The following is a 17495-nucleotide window of genomic DNA, read 5'->3' as shown; positions in this document are numbered from 1 at the left end:
GAAAACAATGGAAGATTTGAAAGTTCTTCAGTTGGTGCACATTGTTTGCAAGCATTAAAAATGTTTATTGCAAATTCATGAAATGATCATGTCAGTAATATTTTATATATAGACATGAGGAAAACACATACGATTTCAGCGGAAGTATTTACATAGTTTCAAATAGATGTCTGTTATTATGAAATGCTTTTTAGCCATGTTTAAAGGTATTTAGTTATGTGAATTATATGACTCTAATGCTTTTTTACTCTTGTTAAGTCCGTCGGAAAGCCAATCTATATGTACGATGGGTATAACGTCACTAATGCGCCAGTGGAGTATCTTCATGGGAACGTGAACGACACTACTTAATATACCAGACAAGGTATATCTCGGACAAGAGGCAGAAGTTGAGTGCACTGCTCTGATTGGAAAAGGAGAATCTGGTCAAACTGAAGGGCAGCTTCTGCTGGAAACCAATTTTGGGGTAGGGTAATTTTACACACTATTTTTAAACGGAAGAAGGAAAATATTTCAACAGTTGCATTATACATTTAAAGATGGAATTATGAATACTTGAACACAATTTTCATTAATGCCTTTCTTCGTTATTGACTGTTTTTTTTTATAGATTTGTATTTTATTATTATTATCTATTTTCTCTTCAAACTGGCTTGATGCAAGCCGAAACAGATATCATCTACCGTATGTGCCTTTATTCTGTTTCTTATACTAATATAGTATTACCTTTGATGATCATTTCTTTATTATAATAATATTTGTAAATCAGATATTATGCGTTGTCTTATATAATGCCGATTTATAACATGTTTTTGTTCCTATATTTATCATTTCTTAGGATAATGGTAGCAATGTAACGTACAACGGATCAGATACATTGGAAGAAGATGATTGTTACTTTAAAGCCTCGATTTCAGTACCGATACCTACTTCTAGAAACACTACAGACTTGTGGGCACAGTGTGTAATTCGTCCACTGCAGGGAGATGACCTTTTGTCTGAAAAGAAAGTCATTCACATTCTAACATTTGGTAATAAAATATTCATACGATTTTTATATATATCTTAGTTGAGTGTAGTATTATTGAATGCCAATCTGTGTAATAAGAATTATTCTTAATGCTGAAATGACAGAAGTGTTGCTACAACTTTCAACAGCACGGGAATGATTTCGTAATTCTCATTTTCAAACTTCCAAATCAATAAACAAAGCAACTATTAACTGATAAGCGAAACTGAATCCGAGGTAAAATGCATTTTAAGTATTCAATTTTGGTTTGATTCCATTTACAACTGGAGACCCTCAGCAAGATCGGGTTGTCCTACTGTCTTTTGTAACAAAAGTGGCAAAATCTGCACTAGTATTCAGGCGCTGTATTATTCGTAAACAGAACACACAAAAAGCAGATTAAGTAATTCGTTTTTTTTTCTTTCCAGTGAATCTTGAAGGATTGCAGTTCAAGATTTTCACCAAAGAAAATAACGAATTTTGGCATTTTGACGGAAATAATCCCAATGTAAAGGCAGTTTCATCTATTTTTCAAGTAAACGATGATTTTGTCAAATTCGTGTTTGAGAAACAAGTGGACGAAACATACAAAATAAAGGTTTGATACATTAAATCCAAATTCTTGAATTATTTAAAAGCATCTATTTATCCTCAATTTTTAAATGTAAAAGCGCATGAAGTACACACAATTACATCTAGGTATTTTATATCATACTTAAATAATTGAGGTCATGACTGAGACTTTATAGTTTGAAAACAATGGAAGATTTGAAAGTTCTTAAGTTGGTGCACATTGTTTGCAAGCATTAAAAATGTTTATTGCAAATTCATGAAATGATCATGTCAGTAATATTTTATATATAGACATGAGGAAAACACATACGATTTCAGCGGAAGTATTTACATAGTTTCAAATAGATGTCTGTTATTATGAAATGCTTTTTAGCCATGTTTAAAGGTATTTAGTTATGTGAATTATATGACTCTAATGCTTTTTTACTCTTGTTAAGTCCGTCGGAAAGCCAATCTATATGTACGATGGGTATAACGTCACTGATGCGCCAGTGGAGTATCTTCATGGGAACGTGAACGACACTACTGACGACGACCACATGCGCTTCATCGTTTCCGCTGAGACCCAGGACTATTACAGGATACAAACAAAAGCAACTGGCCGATACGTTCGATTGGACGAAGACAAATACGTCTCATCAAAAGAAAATAAAATGGATGATAGATCCTTATTTAAGTTAGTTGGAGCGTAATAATTTTACCTATCTCTTATGTGTATAGAGAATATCAGGTTACTGTCATATGGACTTCTATTGAACAGAGAGTGGAGGAGACTATACAGAAATAAATAAGATTATTAGATATTTTCTGCTGATTCACAGCTACATTTTTATATTAGTCAGCTCTCTCATCAGCTATTATAATGCATCAAATGCATGCACACTTACGCTTTTGTTGACATTTATATATGATACAAATGGACAGAATCACTTTATATTTTTATTCATACTCCAGAGAAACGAATTACACACATCTTATTACTGCCTGCTGTTCGTTAACATGACAAAACACGAGAGAACTTAACTAATTATTTTTGTTCTGTAGGAGAAAGAACAGTGACAGTGTAAGTTAACAACATTTACTCTGACCGCGATAGTAATGAAAAATCTAGCTGATTTTTCTGAAAAGTCACATTTGTTAATTAACTAATTATTTTTACAGAGTGAGTATAGAAAAACACACATGTGCACATGAATTTATATTACTGTTTTATATTTCAGTTTTTCCGTTACTTCAACTATAATTTGTGATCCAGTGTTACAGATAGCAGGTATCGGTGAATACTACTGAATTCACCAACGAAGACAATGTGATACTTCTTTATAAAAAGGACGACATGCCATTCTCCCTTACGATACCTTCGACCACGGAAGTGAACATGAATTTCACAGCAGTGAGTTGCGATGAAGAAGGCGACTACAATATCATATTAAATGATGCTGTTTCCGCGACTCTTACATTGAAGGTTGTTTGTAAGTAAATAAATGAACTCTTTTCCAAGTCAAAACACCAGTTCCTGTATAATTTTATGTATATTTCCCATGTATCTTTAGAATATTTCATGGGATCTCCTCTATTTCCTATTTTCCTGTTTGTGTTTTGAAATATATTCACATTATTTGCTAGGTCAATAAGGGATAAAATGAGTTGATACAATGAAAAGAAATCACAATAGAATTTCCTACATGTGTAAGAAGGATTGAGAGTAAACGTGTCTCAATAACTGTGCTTTCTTATTTTCAAAACAAACCTAAAGCTGAATCAGCAATACCAGAAATTAATATACCAGACAAGGTATATCTCGGACAAGAGGCAGAAGTTGAGTGCACTGCTCTGATTGGAAAAGGAGAATCTGGTCAAACTGAAGGGCAGCTTCTGCTGGAAACCAATTTTGGGGTAGGGTAATTTTACACACTATTTTTAAACGGAAGAAGGAAAATATTTCAACAGTTGCATTATACATTTAAAGATGGAATTATGAATACTTGAACACAATTTTCATTAATGCCTTTCTTCGTTATTGACTGTTTTTTTTTTTATAGATTTGTATTTTATAATTATTATCTATTTTCTCTTCAAACTGGCTTGATGCAAGCCGAAACAGATATCATCTACCGTATGTGCCTTTATTCTGTTTCTTATACTAATATAGTATTACCTTTGATGATCATTTCTGTATAATAATATTTGTAAATCAGATATTATGCGTTGTCTTATATAATGCCGATTTATAACATGTTTTTGTTCCTATATTTATCATTTCTTAGGATAATGGTAGCAATGTAACGTACAACGGATCAGATACATTGGAAGAAGATGATTGTTACTTTAAAGCCTCGATTTCAGTACCGATACCTACTTCTAAAAACACTACAGACTTGTGGGCACAGTGTGTAATTCGTCCACTGCAGGGAGATGACCTTTTGTCTGAAAAGAAAGTCATTCACATTCTAACATTTGGTAATAAAATATTCATACGATTTTTATATATATCTTAGTTGAGTGTAGTATTATTGAATGCCAATCTGTGTAATAAGAATTATTCTTAATGCTGAAATGACAGAAGTGTTGCTACAACTTTCAACAGCACGGGAATGATTTCGTAATTCTCATTTTCAAACTTCCAAATCAATAAACAAAGCAACTATTAACTGATAAGCGAAACTGAATCCGAGGTAAAATGCATTTTAAGTATTCAATTTTGGTTTGATTCCATTTACAACTGGAGACCCTCAGCAAGATCGGGTTGTCCTACTGTCTTTTGTAACAAAAGTGGCAAAATCTGCACTAGTATTCAGGCGCTGTATTATTCGTAAACAGAACACACAAAAAGCAGATTAAGTAATTCGTTTTTTTTCTTTCCAGTGAATCTTGAAGGATTGCAGTTCAAGATTTTCACCAAAGAAAATAACGAATTTTGGCATTTTGACGGAAATAATCCCAATGTAAAGGCAGTTTCATCAAGTAAACGATGATTTTGTCAAATTCGTGTTTGAGAAACAAGTGGACGAAACATACAAAATAAAGGTTAGATACATTAAATCCAAATTCTTGAATTATTTAAAAGCATCTATTTACCCTCAATTTTTAAATGTAAAAGCGCATGAAGTACACACAATTACATCTAGGTATTTTATATCATACTTAAATAATTGAGGTCATGACTGAGACTTTATAGTTTGAAAACAATGGAAGATTTGAAAGTTCTTCAGTTGGTGTACATTGTTTGCAAGCATTAAAAATGTTTATTGCAAATTCATGAAATTATCATGTCAGTAATATTTTATATATAGACATGAGGAAAACACGTACTATTTCAGCGGAAGTATTTACATAGTTTCAAATAGATGTCTGTTATTGTGAAATGCTTTTTAGCCATGTTTAAAGCTATTTAGTTATGTGAATTATATAACTCTAATGCTTTTTGACTCTTGTTAAGTCCGTCGCAAAGCCAATCTATATGTACGATGGGTATAACGTCACTGATGCGCCAGTGGAGTATCTTCATGGGAACGTGAACGACACTACTGACGACGACCACATGCGCTTCATCGTTTCCGCTGAGACCCAGGACTATTACAGGATACAAACAAAAGCAACTGGCCGATACGTTCGATTGGACGAAGACAAATACGTCTCATCAAAAGAAAATAAAATGGATGATAGATCCTTATTTAAGTTAGTTGAAGCGTAATAATTTTACATATCTCTTATGTGTATAGAGAATATTAGGTTACTGTGATATGGACTTCTATCGAACAGAGTGTGGAGGAGATTATACAAAAAAATAAATAAGATTATAGATATTTTCTGCTGTTTCACTGCTACCTTTTCATATTAGTCAGCTCTCTCATCAGCTATTATAATGCATCAAATGCATGCACACTTACTCTTTTATTGACATATATAAATGATGCGAACGATTCAAATCACCTCATATTTTTATTCATAGACCAGAGAAACGAATGACATACATCCAATTACTGCATGCTCTGTGTTTACATGACTTAAAATTATATTATTCAAATTATTTTTGTTCTGTAGGAGAAAGAACAGAGTAAGTTAACAACATTTGCTCTGATCGCGAAAGTAACGAAAGATATAACTGATGTTTCTGAATCATCACATTTGTCAACTTACTAAATATCTTTACAGAGTGAGTATAGAAAAACATACATGTGCTCATGTATTTATATTACATTTTTATATTTCAGCTTTTCCATTTCTTCCAATATAGTCTGTGATTCAGTGTCGCAGACCACAGGTATCGGTGAATCTGTTATGTTTACATGTGCACTTGAAGACATTACTAATATCACAAGTGTTATTGTTACGAAAAATTCTACTGAATTTATCAAAGAAGACAATGTGATACTACCTTATATAAAGGACGATATGCCATTCACACTTACGATACCTTCGATTACGGAACTGAACATGACTTTCACAGCAGTGAGTTGCGAGGAAGAAGGCGACTATATTATCATTTTAAATGAAGTTCTCTCCGCGACTCTTACACTGAATGTTGAGTGTACGTAAAGAAATGAACATTTTCGGTTATATTAGCTAGATGTATATTTCATGCTTTTTATAAATAAATATAAGAAGACAATATTGTAATATTAATAGTTCTACCATTTAAATTTATCTTTATAATTCATTTATAATATTTTTGTCAATATTAAGCAATGGTCTTATTTCACTTCCCGTCTGGTCTGACAAGAGAAAAAATTAATGGAAGTTATCTGATATGATCAGATGCAGATGCCTTATCTAACAGTAGTCTGTTACAACTGGTAAGAAATTACCGCATGGCTCCTATCTTCAAAAAATAAGGCTGTCTAAATGCATTAGATTGTAATTCATTATTTCTCATAGCGGATACATAATTATGTTCCGGTCTTCCTGTGTACAAATCGTTTAGTAAGTTAAATAGAGGCAAGACCAATGTATGAATTCAACTATTTTTTCTAAATTTCTTATTATTTTATTTCAAATACAACTCACTGATTGAAAGGTAATGCAAAGCCACATGAAGTTACTTTATTTCATTGCTGTATAAAATTCGGAAAAAATGTTTTGTGCAAAACACTTTGGAAAAATAAAGTATAAAATTTTTGTTTAAACAAATTTAGCATAATTATTGCAAAATATTTGGGCCATTCCATGAGAAAACCTGTTTTAGTGACATAATTTAATAATTGCATAGAAATAATCAAAATACTAAGTCATCATTGTTTTTCTAGCTTTCATGCGCAGAGTAAAACCAGTACATTGTAATTGAGTTATCATATAGACAAGTCAAATTCTAAATTATTTTACAAACAAATATGTCATGACAACTAAAATTCAAAAACACCATGTGCCACTAGCGGTTAATAGCTAAAATTCCCCTGATGAAACCAAATATATAGGCTTAAATTAATTTTCAGTGAATAGTTTTCAGACAGTTTCTTAATATTTACTTATTATCATTAAAATCACAAGATAGACAAGACATTGAGATAAATACGTATTATTCAGCATAATAAACATCAATGTTCCAATAAATATATAAATTTCGAAAGAAAAGTGGTTGTTCATTTATTAAAATCACTAATTTAATGTATAACTTAAAAAGCCTTAACCAGTCTTGTAAAAATGTACTGGTATTTAACAACTTTGCATATTCATAACTTTTAGTATACATGTATTATATTCACCTAGTCAAAATGACCACCATAACAATACCTGAGACCCCATAACTGCAGGGGCAAGGAATTCTACTGTGATTGTGATGAGGTCAGTTCCTTTTTTTGTAATTTATATTTTATTTCAAGATACCTCATTTTACAGGTTCACATAATATATCATGAATAGTTCAGTAAAGATGTTAATAGCATGATCTGTTGAATTAAAAACAGATAATTGTAAATAATACATGGTGACTATTCAGAATCGCAATAACAAATGAGCAACAATAATTAGGTGGTTATGTAATATTGGCCAGCTAAACCAAAAGCATATGTATCTATTCTAATATATAAAAAAAAGGTGGACAAAACAAGATATATGGAAAATGGGTAGATATACAAAGTTGTATTAATGATACATAACTTTCTGACTAAGAGTTTGTTCTCCCATTGTAAGAACTGCCTTAGATTAAAGTAATACTTTATTATTAGTTATTTTCATTTAAAATTTAATAATTTACACTTATATTTTTAATAATACTTTTTACAATTTGGTCGTGCCTTTTCTTATTTAACAAATCCATTCTAAGACTATGTATTGAGAAATATATTTTGCAAGTGATTAGATTATAAAGTACACCGATTTTTATTTTCTACAGCTTGATCAGGACAATAGAACTATTTATCGAGTTAGAGAAAAAAAGAGAACGGAATCTGGTTTGTAAGACAAGGTTGTCAGTTGCTACTGTAATACTTTGAACACACTACTATAGAAGTATAGAAAACATAGGATATATAAAAATAGAAAGAGAAAGAAAATAGAAAGGCAAGGGGGTATAGCGCGTGAGTTTTCTATCTGTGTGAATTCTTTACCTAGCAGACTGGAGCCGGGTAGGTTCATTTTGGGAATCATGGCAAAAGGAACAAAGTATTGTGTCACTGGAAATAGAAAATCTGGTCACATTGAAAGAAGACGTGTGCTTGAAACCAATGATTGGGGGTAGGGTAATTTAGGATTGCTATTTTTAAATTATTAGTGAACATAAGAAGACAATTATTTCAACAATTATAGCATCTAAAGATGGATATTTTGCAGACTTGAACATTAATGGCATTGATTTCTTTGTTATAAAACATCGGTATTTTGGTAATTATCATTTATTTTCTCTTCCAGTTGGCTTTATGCTTGCCAAAAACAGATATCTTTGACATAACCACTCTTTTAATATTGCCTTTATTCTATTTACTATACTAGTATAGTATTAATGCTGATGATCATGTCTAAATATGTTATTTGATCAAGTATAATACATTGTCTTAACACATGTTTTTGTTTCAATCTATAATTTCATACGCAAGATAATGGTAGCAATGTTGCATACAACGGATCAGATACACTGAAAGAGGTTTCCAAACCCTATAGAAAATTCATGCAGAATTTCGGGGTTATTTTCTCGGAGGATACAATATGGTCCTTATTGGGATTTTGGGTTTTCCCAGGGGGATTTAAAGGAAATATTGATGGGACTTGATGAGAATGTCATTGGATTTGATGGAAATCCCGGTGGGATATATCGCGATCTTGGAACGTTTCCTTTCCCGTTAGGATTTCACTAAATGCCGCTTTGGTCCCGATTTTTTAAGTTAATGTACACTGTGAATAGCCGGAATCCCGAATCGTTTTTATGTAAAATTCTACTTTTCCGGGATCCCATCGAAAAATCATCATGAAACAGATGCCGGTATTCTGATAAATCAGTTGTTACATATGCAAGTTAATGTAAGCATAATATTAAAGGGAAAGGCAATGTTGTTCTCATGTAATTCTGTCTTATAGGATTTTCTAAATCGTTTAAAGAAGTGAAAGAAATTTCAAAATCGGCTTAAAAATGAAAAAGTTATGAGCATTTGAATATTTGATCAAAATAGCGGCCATTTTGTTTCCATGGCAACAAAAAAACCAAAATGGCGGATTTATTAAATTTCTAGATACATATTTAAACTGGATTTACTTATTTCTGTAAAATAATTTCTCTACCTTTTCCAGCTATAATTAAAGAAATTACCATGTTTTACATCTTAAACTCAAGAAACAAATGAAATAATCTATTTAAAGGTTATTTGCTAAATAAAGAATTCAGCAGTATGTAAATGACGTCATAAACACACTAAAATGGCTGTCTTCATGATCAGCCATTTTCTTAAATTTCAAATTGCCATATCTTTTTCAATAAAGGTCCGATTTTAAAAATTCTTTCAGCGTTATGAAATGCTTGAGAATGGCTTTCATATCAAATTAACTTATTGTCAGGCTTTCCTTGTCCTTCAATGTTTGCAATTTTCAAATTAACAATATATGTTATATATACTTTATAAAGAAGTATTAAAACAGTTACCTTTTATTTGTGTCAGTTCTAATATGAAACCATACAGTTATGGTGTTTTCGCTGGAAAATGGGTATTTTATCTAATTTGAGAGTAAACAAACTTGAAACTAGAGGCGTGAGATGCGCTGTACTTTCCATTACCTCTCATAAACAGACTCAATCAAACCGAGTCTGTTATTATTCTACTTGCTTGCATTCTATGCATTCTAAGGACCTTCTTACAGATTTTATTATATATCACAATAGCAATCTTTAAGTGCCGCGCGGGGACTTAAAAAGTCTCCCCTTACTTCGTTTCAGTGTCGTTATATTTTCTGGTCCTTTGGGACTTTGGAGTCCATTCAATACCCCTGTAATAGAGTTCCGCTAATACCCCAGTCACACATGCGGCGCGGATAGCTACGTCTAGCCACGGATAGAAACGTAGTAATCCGTATCGATCCGTACCTGAGCCGTACCTTTAAGTAGTAATCCGTATCAATCCGTACGGCTCAGGTACGGGTCGATACGGATTACTACGTTTCTATCCGTAGCTTGACGTAGCTATCCGCGCCGTTTGTGTGACTGGGGTATTAAGCCGGTGCTAGGGGGCTTGAGAGGTGTTGCACTTTCCATTACCTCCCATGAACAGACGTAACCAAACTGAGCCTGCTATTATTCTGCTTGGTTGCATTCTATGCTTTCAAAGGATCTTTTTACAAATTTTATTAACTATCACAACAGCAATCTTTAAGCGCCGTGCGGGGGCTTTTTTTAAAAAAAGTCCTCCCGTACTTGGATTCAGTGTTGTTATATTTTCCGGTCCTTCGGGATTTTGCAGTCCATTCAATACCTGTGTAATAGAGTTCCGCTTAAGCCGGTGCTAGGTTGCACTTTCCATTATCTCTCATGAGCATATTCAATCAAACCAAGTCTGCTATTATTCTACTTGGTTGCATTTTATGCTTTCTAAGGATCTTCTTACAGATTTTATCATTATGATGTTGCCAGCTATTAAATGAGACATGCCAAAACAATGCAGAATCCATTCAAAATAGCAATGTTTTCATTTTATTGTGTACTGTATGAGAGCACATAATTATACAGGCTATTTTTCAATATGGACTGTATTAAATTATGAGGTGTAATCTTTTAATGTGTCATTTATCAACAACAATCGTAGATTAGGATTATTCAAATTAAACGGAAATGAAACAGTCATACCACAGACGCGAATTTAATCATTGACGGTAAAATATTCTTTTTTTTAATTTCTTTTTCCTTTTGAAGACACGCCTGCTTAGCTCAATAGGAGCGTCGGTCTACGGATCGCGGGGTATTGAGTTCGATCCTCGGGCGTATCGTATGTTCTCCGTGACGATTTGATAAAAGACATTGTGTTTGAAATCATTCGTCCTCCACTTCTGATTCATGTGGGGAAGTTGGCAGTTACTTGCGGAGAACAGGTTTGTACTGGTTCAGAATCCAGGAACACTGGTTAGGTTAACTGCCCGCCGTTACATGAATGAAATACTGTTGAAAAACGGCGTTACACCCAAAACAAACAAAATTTTCCTTTTGAAACATATCATAGTATGATTACTGAATAAATGCTAAGTCTGAGTATAATAGGGTTATTATAACAGTAGCTCGATCGGGGATGCTGTATTCTGCTCGAGTGGATATTTGCCAGATCGGATCTCACGAGGCGCGTAAGCGCCGAGTGCGATCCGACCTTGCAAAATCCACGAGAGCCGAATATAAAATTCCAGATGTAGCTACTGTTATAATGACTCTTTTATTATACACCTCATTTTTTTTTGTTTCTTTGTTATTGAACGAACTCTTCAATGTTTATCGATATTAAAATGGATCTAAGTGGAGTTTTTATGTGCGCTATTTATAGAACTGTGCCAGGTCATGCATATTAATGAAAGTAGTCCTACAGCATACAATACGGAAGGTACATTACGGAATTTAAAAGGTACAATACGGATATTTCTTCTGCCTGTTCATATATAATTGTGAAATACAAACCGATTATTTTACAGTATTTATATAGGTATATAATAAAATGTCTAATCATATAAAACTTACGATATGGAAACTAGCAATTTAGCTGTCAGTAAGAAAAAAAGCAAAACGAGTTAAATGCACCATCTTTCCCCAGAATTTCAAAATTTCCAAGGAAGGATAAACTTGAATTATTCAGACTAGTAGGGTGTTATCAACCTGATGTTTTTGTCTTAAATGACTTTAAAATATTTGTCTTTTAGACTTCCAAACATTCTCGAGGAAGACCCCTAAACCAAAATTATTACCTGTGTTACAATTATTAAAGTAAAGAGTAATTGTCAACATTTCCTGTATCAAATGGCTTTAAAACCACGATTTGTCTTGTAGGTTTGGAGAATTTCTCATGGGGAACCACTGAACCGCCAAACTGTACCCCAGTTACCCAGGCAGTTAGGGTGTATTAGTCAATCTGAAAACTCGGAATTTTGTTATCTGAAGTGACTTTAAATTTCAGCTTGTAGAATTTCAGAAAATTCTTTGGAAGGACCCCTGAACTCATATTCCTACCTGTATTTAAGATTAGCAGAAAGTACATGTCAACATCTTTTTAATTTGTAGAATTTCAAAATTTCTCGGGTTGGGATGGTGGGGGGACTTCTAAACAAATAGTCATGCCTGTTCTCGAGTGAACTTGTTACCACTTTTTGTTTGATGTTCTGTATAACATTTCAGCAACATTTTATGACATTTTTTAATTTTTGTACATTCTGCTATTTTGTTTTATCAGGAAAAAGAACAACCATCACATAGAGTTAGATCCTTCTGAATTCATTCATTTCCAATCTGTCTCCTTTGCATCACGCAATGGGAGGGAATCAATATATCTAAACTTGAATTTAAGGAATTTAAGCTAAATTCGTTAATGCAAATATTAATAAATATAATAATATAATACAATGAATCTTATATTTATAACATCCCTTAGGCAAAGTTTGTCTAATGCTAAAATAACTCCATCTTAGTTGGGCAACCAGGGGCCTGTTATATGTTTCACAAAACTTCGTATGATAGTTTTTTTATCGTGTGAACTTCTAACGTCTTTCGAACGATAATAAAGATGTTTCACAAAAGTTCTAAAATTTGCAAAATTCATACGGGATTCCGAATTTAAGAAAATATTAGCGAGGTTAAACTAGCTGTTGCACGGACTTCGTTTATATAGTAAAAAATCAAAAAGAAACGCTGAACATGTTAAGTGTGTGAAGTTGGCGAGAAGTTGGACATTCGACATAGGACACTTGATAAGAGAACGACATTGGCCATTTAAAGCGTGAAGTTGGCGAGAAGTTTAACATTCGCCATTAGACATTCGAAACAAAAACGACACTGGACATATAAACCCAGAACAACATTGGACATTCAAAAGCAGAACGACATTGGACATTCAAACCCAGAACGACATTGAACATTCGAACCCAGAATGACACTGGACATTTGAGTCCAGAACGACATTGGACATTCGATTTCAGAACGACATTGGATATTTGAAACCAGAACGACATTGGACATTTGAAACAAGAACGACATTGGACATTTGAAAAAGGAACGACATTGGACTTTCGAACCCAGAACGACTAAACATTCGAATCCAGAATTACAATGGACATTGGAAACAAGAACGACATTTAAAATTCGAAACAATAACGACATTGGACATTCGAAACAAGAACGATATCGGACATTAAAATTCAGAACCACATTGGACATTCAAATGCAGAACGACATTGAACATTTAAATGCAGAACGACATTGGACATTCGAATTCAGAAAGACGTTGCACATTCAAACCCAGAACGGCATCTTATTGTAATAAAATTGTTTGTGCCCGTCATGGTTTGCATGTTGGAAAGTTAGTAATACTTTACCGTATACCGGTAAGTTTTGGGAATTCGAATGTCTAGTGTCGTTTTGAAATCGAATGCGCAATGTCGTTCTGGTTTTGAATGTTCAATGTTGTTCTGGATTCGAATGTCCAATGTCGTATTTGTTTCAAATGTCCAAGGTCGTTCTGGTTTCGAATGTCCAATGCCTTTCTGGGTTTCAATGTCCGATGTCCTTCTGAAATCGAATGTCCAATGTCGTTCTGAAATCGAATGTCCAATATCGTTCTGGATTCGAATGTCCAATATCGTTCTGGGTTTTAATGTCAAATTTCGTTCTGAAATAGAATGTCCAATATCATTCTTAAATCCTATATCCAACGTAGTTCTTGTTCCGAATGTCCAATGTCGTTCTGGTTTCGAATGTCCAATGTCGTTCTTGGTTTGAATGTCCAATTTCGTTCTGGTTTTGAATGTCCAATGTTGCCCTGGGTTTAAATGTCCTATGTCGTTCTGAAATCGAATGTCCAATATCGTTCTGAAATCGAATGTCAAATACAATTCTTAAATCCAATATCCAATGTAGTTCTGGCTCCGAATGTCCAATGTCGTTCTGGTTTCGAATGTCCAATGTCGTTCTGGGTTTGAATGTCCAATGTCGTTCTGGGTTTGAATGTCCAATGTTGTTCTGGGTTTAAATGTCCAATGTCGTTCTGAATTTGAATGTCCAATGTCGTTCTGAAATCGAATGTCCAATGTCCTTCTAGTTTTGAATGTCCAATGTCGTTCCTGTTTCGAATGTCTAATGTCGTTCTGCGTTTAAATGTCCAATGTCGTTCTGGTGTTTGTATGTCCAATGTCTTCTTGTTTCAAATGTCCAAAGTCGTTCTGAAATCGAACGTCCAATATCATTCTGATAATCGAATAGCCAATATTGTTCTGGATTCGAACGTCTAATGTTGTTCTGGGTTTGAATGTCAAATGTCGTTCTGCTTTTGAATGTCACAAATGTCCTTCTGAAATCGAATGTCCAATATCGCTCTGAAATCGAATGTCCAATATCATTCTTAAATCCAATATCCAATGTAGTTCTGGTTCCGAATGTCAAATGTCGTTCTGGTTTCGAATGTCCAATGTCGTTCTGGGTTTGAATGTCCAATGTCGTTCTGCTTTTGAATGTCCAATGTTGTTCTGGGTTTAAATGTCCAATGTCATTCTGAAATTGTATGTCCAATTTCGTTCTGAAATCGAATGTCCTATATCGTTCTGAAATCGAATGTCCAATGTAGTTCTGGTTTCGAATGTCCAATGTCGTTCTGATTTCGAAATGTCCAATATCGTTCTGGGTTTGAATGTCCAATGTCGTTCTGGTTTCGAATGTCGAATGTCGTTTTGGGTTTGAATGTTCAATGTATTTCTGAAATTAAATGTCCGATATCCTTCTGAAATCGAACGTCCAATGTAGTTCTGGTTTCGAATGTTCAATGTCGTTCTGGATTTGAATGTCGAATGTCGTTCTGGTTTCGAATGTCGAATGTCGTTTTGGGTTTGAATGTCTAATGTTGTTCTGAGTTCGAATATCCATGTCGTTCTGGATTCGAATGTCCAGTGTCGTTCTGGTTTTGAATGTCCGATGTCGTTCCTGTTTAGAATGTCCAATGACGATTTGGGTTTGAATGTCCAATGTCGTTTTGGGTTTAAATGTTCAATCTCGTTTTTGTTTCGAATGTCCAATGTCAAATGTTTAACTTCTCGACAAGTTCACGCTTTAAATATCCAATATCGTTCTCTATTCTAATGTCGTATGTCGAACTTCTCGCCAACTTCACACACTTGAACAAGTTTTGTTATGATTTGTTTTAAGCCTTTAAATTAATAAATGGAAATATCCGATCATATCTATACGTTATCGGCCTATTAGTATTAACTTCCTGACTAAAGACTGTGAGAAACTTCTAATGCATATATCCCATGTACGCATAAAAAAAGGAAGAAAGATATCTATTATAGAATATCATTATGTTACGATTACACTTGACAATGAAAACGTTGCTATAAAAATGTTACGTATGTTCAAAATTTTCAATATCATAGTTGACCTTTAAAAATATAGTAACTTTGCCGTTTTAGTATACTTATTCACGTATTGCCCTATATTCATATTCCGTTTGCCAGGCGTTATTCTATGTTATCCGGATAAATGACGTTAATAAATGACGTTACGCCATTACTGCGGGTTTAACAAATGTGCGAAATTACCTTAATCACGTGTTCGAAAAACACCGAAGAAAATAGAGCTGGTACTTTATATCTAGTTGTAATGACATGTAGATATATCATTGCGCAAGTTATTATTTAATGGTGTCTAACATATAACGTCATTTTCATTCCCTATTTTCCATTTTTTTTCTTTTAAAACAAGACACAAAGTTGTTGGACATATCTTATTTTTAGCATGTCTGATTTCGAGCTACAAGGTATTATGATCACTTGATCGCGGAATGCTCTTGTTCAATATTTGTCTTTAATAATACAATAAATGATAAGGTCTTTACTCTGAAATAAGATATAATCATTGCCATTAATGCCATTATGAACGGATATCAAAGAAACACAAGAACGCCACAAGAAATAATACGATTATTATATTATATATATATTATATTATACATGTATAATAGAACGACCTGATTATTCGTTTTCTTGATATAATAATAAATCGTTTTTACGAAATAATATTTCGCATTTTCGAAATAAAAAGAATGTAACGTCGTTTAAAATTATGAAAAGCGTCTAACGTTATTTTAAGGGTACTTAAGATTTATAATGATAAAGTGAACTAAATTTTATAAATGCATGGACCTTGGGCTTGCAATTAATGATTTTCATGTGTCATAATCACAAATATGAAAAATACTTTTTTCTTTTGAATTTTCTATTGCAGTACGTCTTTAATATTTAAATAGGCTTTAAATAATCAATCGTCTATCAAAAATGAACACAGTCACGATATTTTAACAACTATAAGACATTTCATTTCATTCCATTGATTTCGCTTTATTGCATATCATATAACTGTACAATACTTAACCAATAAATACGCGGGAAAACATGGTCTATTTTTAAACGGGTATAAATGTGGTCTTCACCAGGAAGCGCTGTTTTATTCTATGAAAGCCACTACAATATATTTACCCACTGTGACGAGATGTTTTGTCATTAGTAAATAATCATGCATGCCTTTGACGGTTTTTATTTGGTTAAAGCTGTCCTTAAACCCGTTAAAAGCTGTTTCAATATAGGGCAAACTTGATGCGAGAATTTGTCAATGAGGTTTTTCCTACGTTAATTGAGATTCCACGTGTTTAAGCCAGCCAGTGTTTTTACGAGTAATTGAAATTGAGAATTAGGTTTACACCGATATAGTTTTGGAAATTTCGATAACATGTAATTGTAATAAAAAAACTTCCGATCTCGGTACTTTATGGGATAAAAATGTGATAGATTTTAGGGACTTAGGGAATGCTCTGATACATATTGAAACAATGTGTGTATTGATTCTTTTAAAAATTCTATTAACAAACAATCATAAAATTTCTGCTTGTTTGCTAGTTTGTGATAATGGCCTAAATGGAAACGCAAACAAATCATTAACAGTACCTTGAATACTTAATTAATTTCAGTGGCACCATGAGAAAACGAACATAGTGCGTTTGCGACCAGCATGGATCCAGACCAGCTTGCGCATCCGCGCAGTCTGGTTAGGATCCATGCTGTTTGCTTTCAAAGCATAATACAACTAGAATAACTGTTAGCGAACAGCATGGATCCTGACCAGACTGCGCGGATGCGCAGGCAGGTCTGGATCCATGCTGGTCGCAAGGTCACTATGTTGGTTTTCTCATGGCGCGGCTCATTTATATACGGTAAATTGAAATATATGTCTGACAGCTTTTCTCGGCTTAGATAACTCAAAAAC

General features: G+C 33.5%; 1 protein-coding gene across 1 annotated transcript; it reads left to right on the top strand.

Annotated features, from left to right (window-relative positions):
- Positions 1 to 2867: 2867 nt before the first annotated feature.
- Positions 2868 to 6121, top strand: LOC123554695 (uncharacterized). Its single transcript, XM_053547073.1, has 6 exons — positions 2868 to 3054; positions 3339 to 3478; positions 3850 to 4042; positions 4448 to 4546; positions 5627 to 5639; positions 5797 to 6121. Exons 1-6 carry the CDS (start codon positions 2919 to 2921, stop codon positions 6119 to 6121), a joined length of 906 nt encoding a protein of 301 aa, XP_053403048.1. The 5' UTR covers positions 2868 to 2918.
- The last annotated feature ends 11374 nt before the right edge of the window (positions 6122 to 17495 follow it).

The sequence above is a fragment of the Mercenaria mercenaria genome, chromosome 7 (assembly GCF_021730395.1).
Source record: "Mercenaria mercenaria strain notata chromosome 7, MADL_Memer_1, whole genome shotgun sequence".
Classification (NCBI taxonomy): domain Eukaryota; kingdom Metazoa; phylum Mollusca; class Bivalvia; order Venerida; family Veneridae; genus Mercenaria; species Mercenaria mercenaria.
The sequence above is the reverse complement of the archived record's forward strand: the minus strand, read 5'-3'. Positions and strand labels throughout refer to the sequence as shown.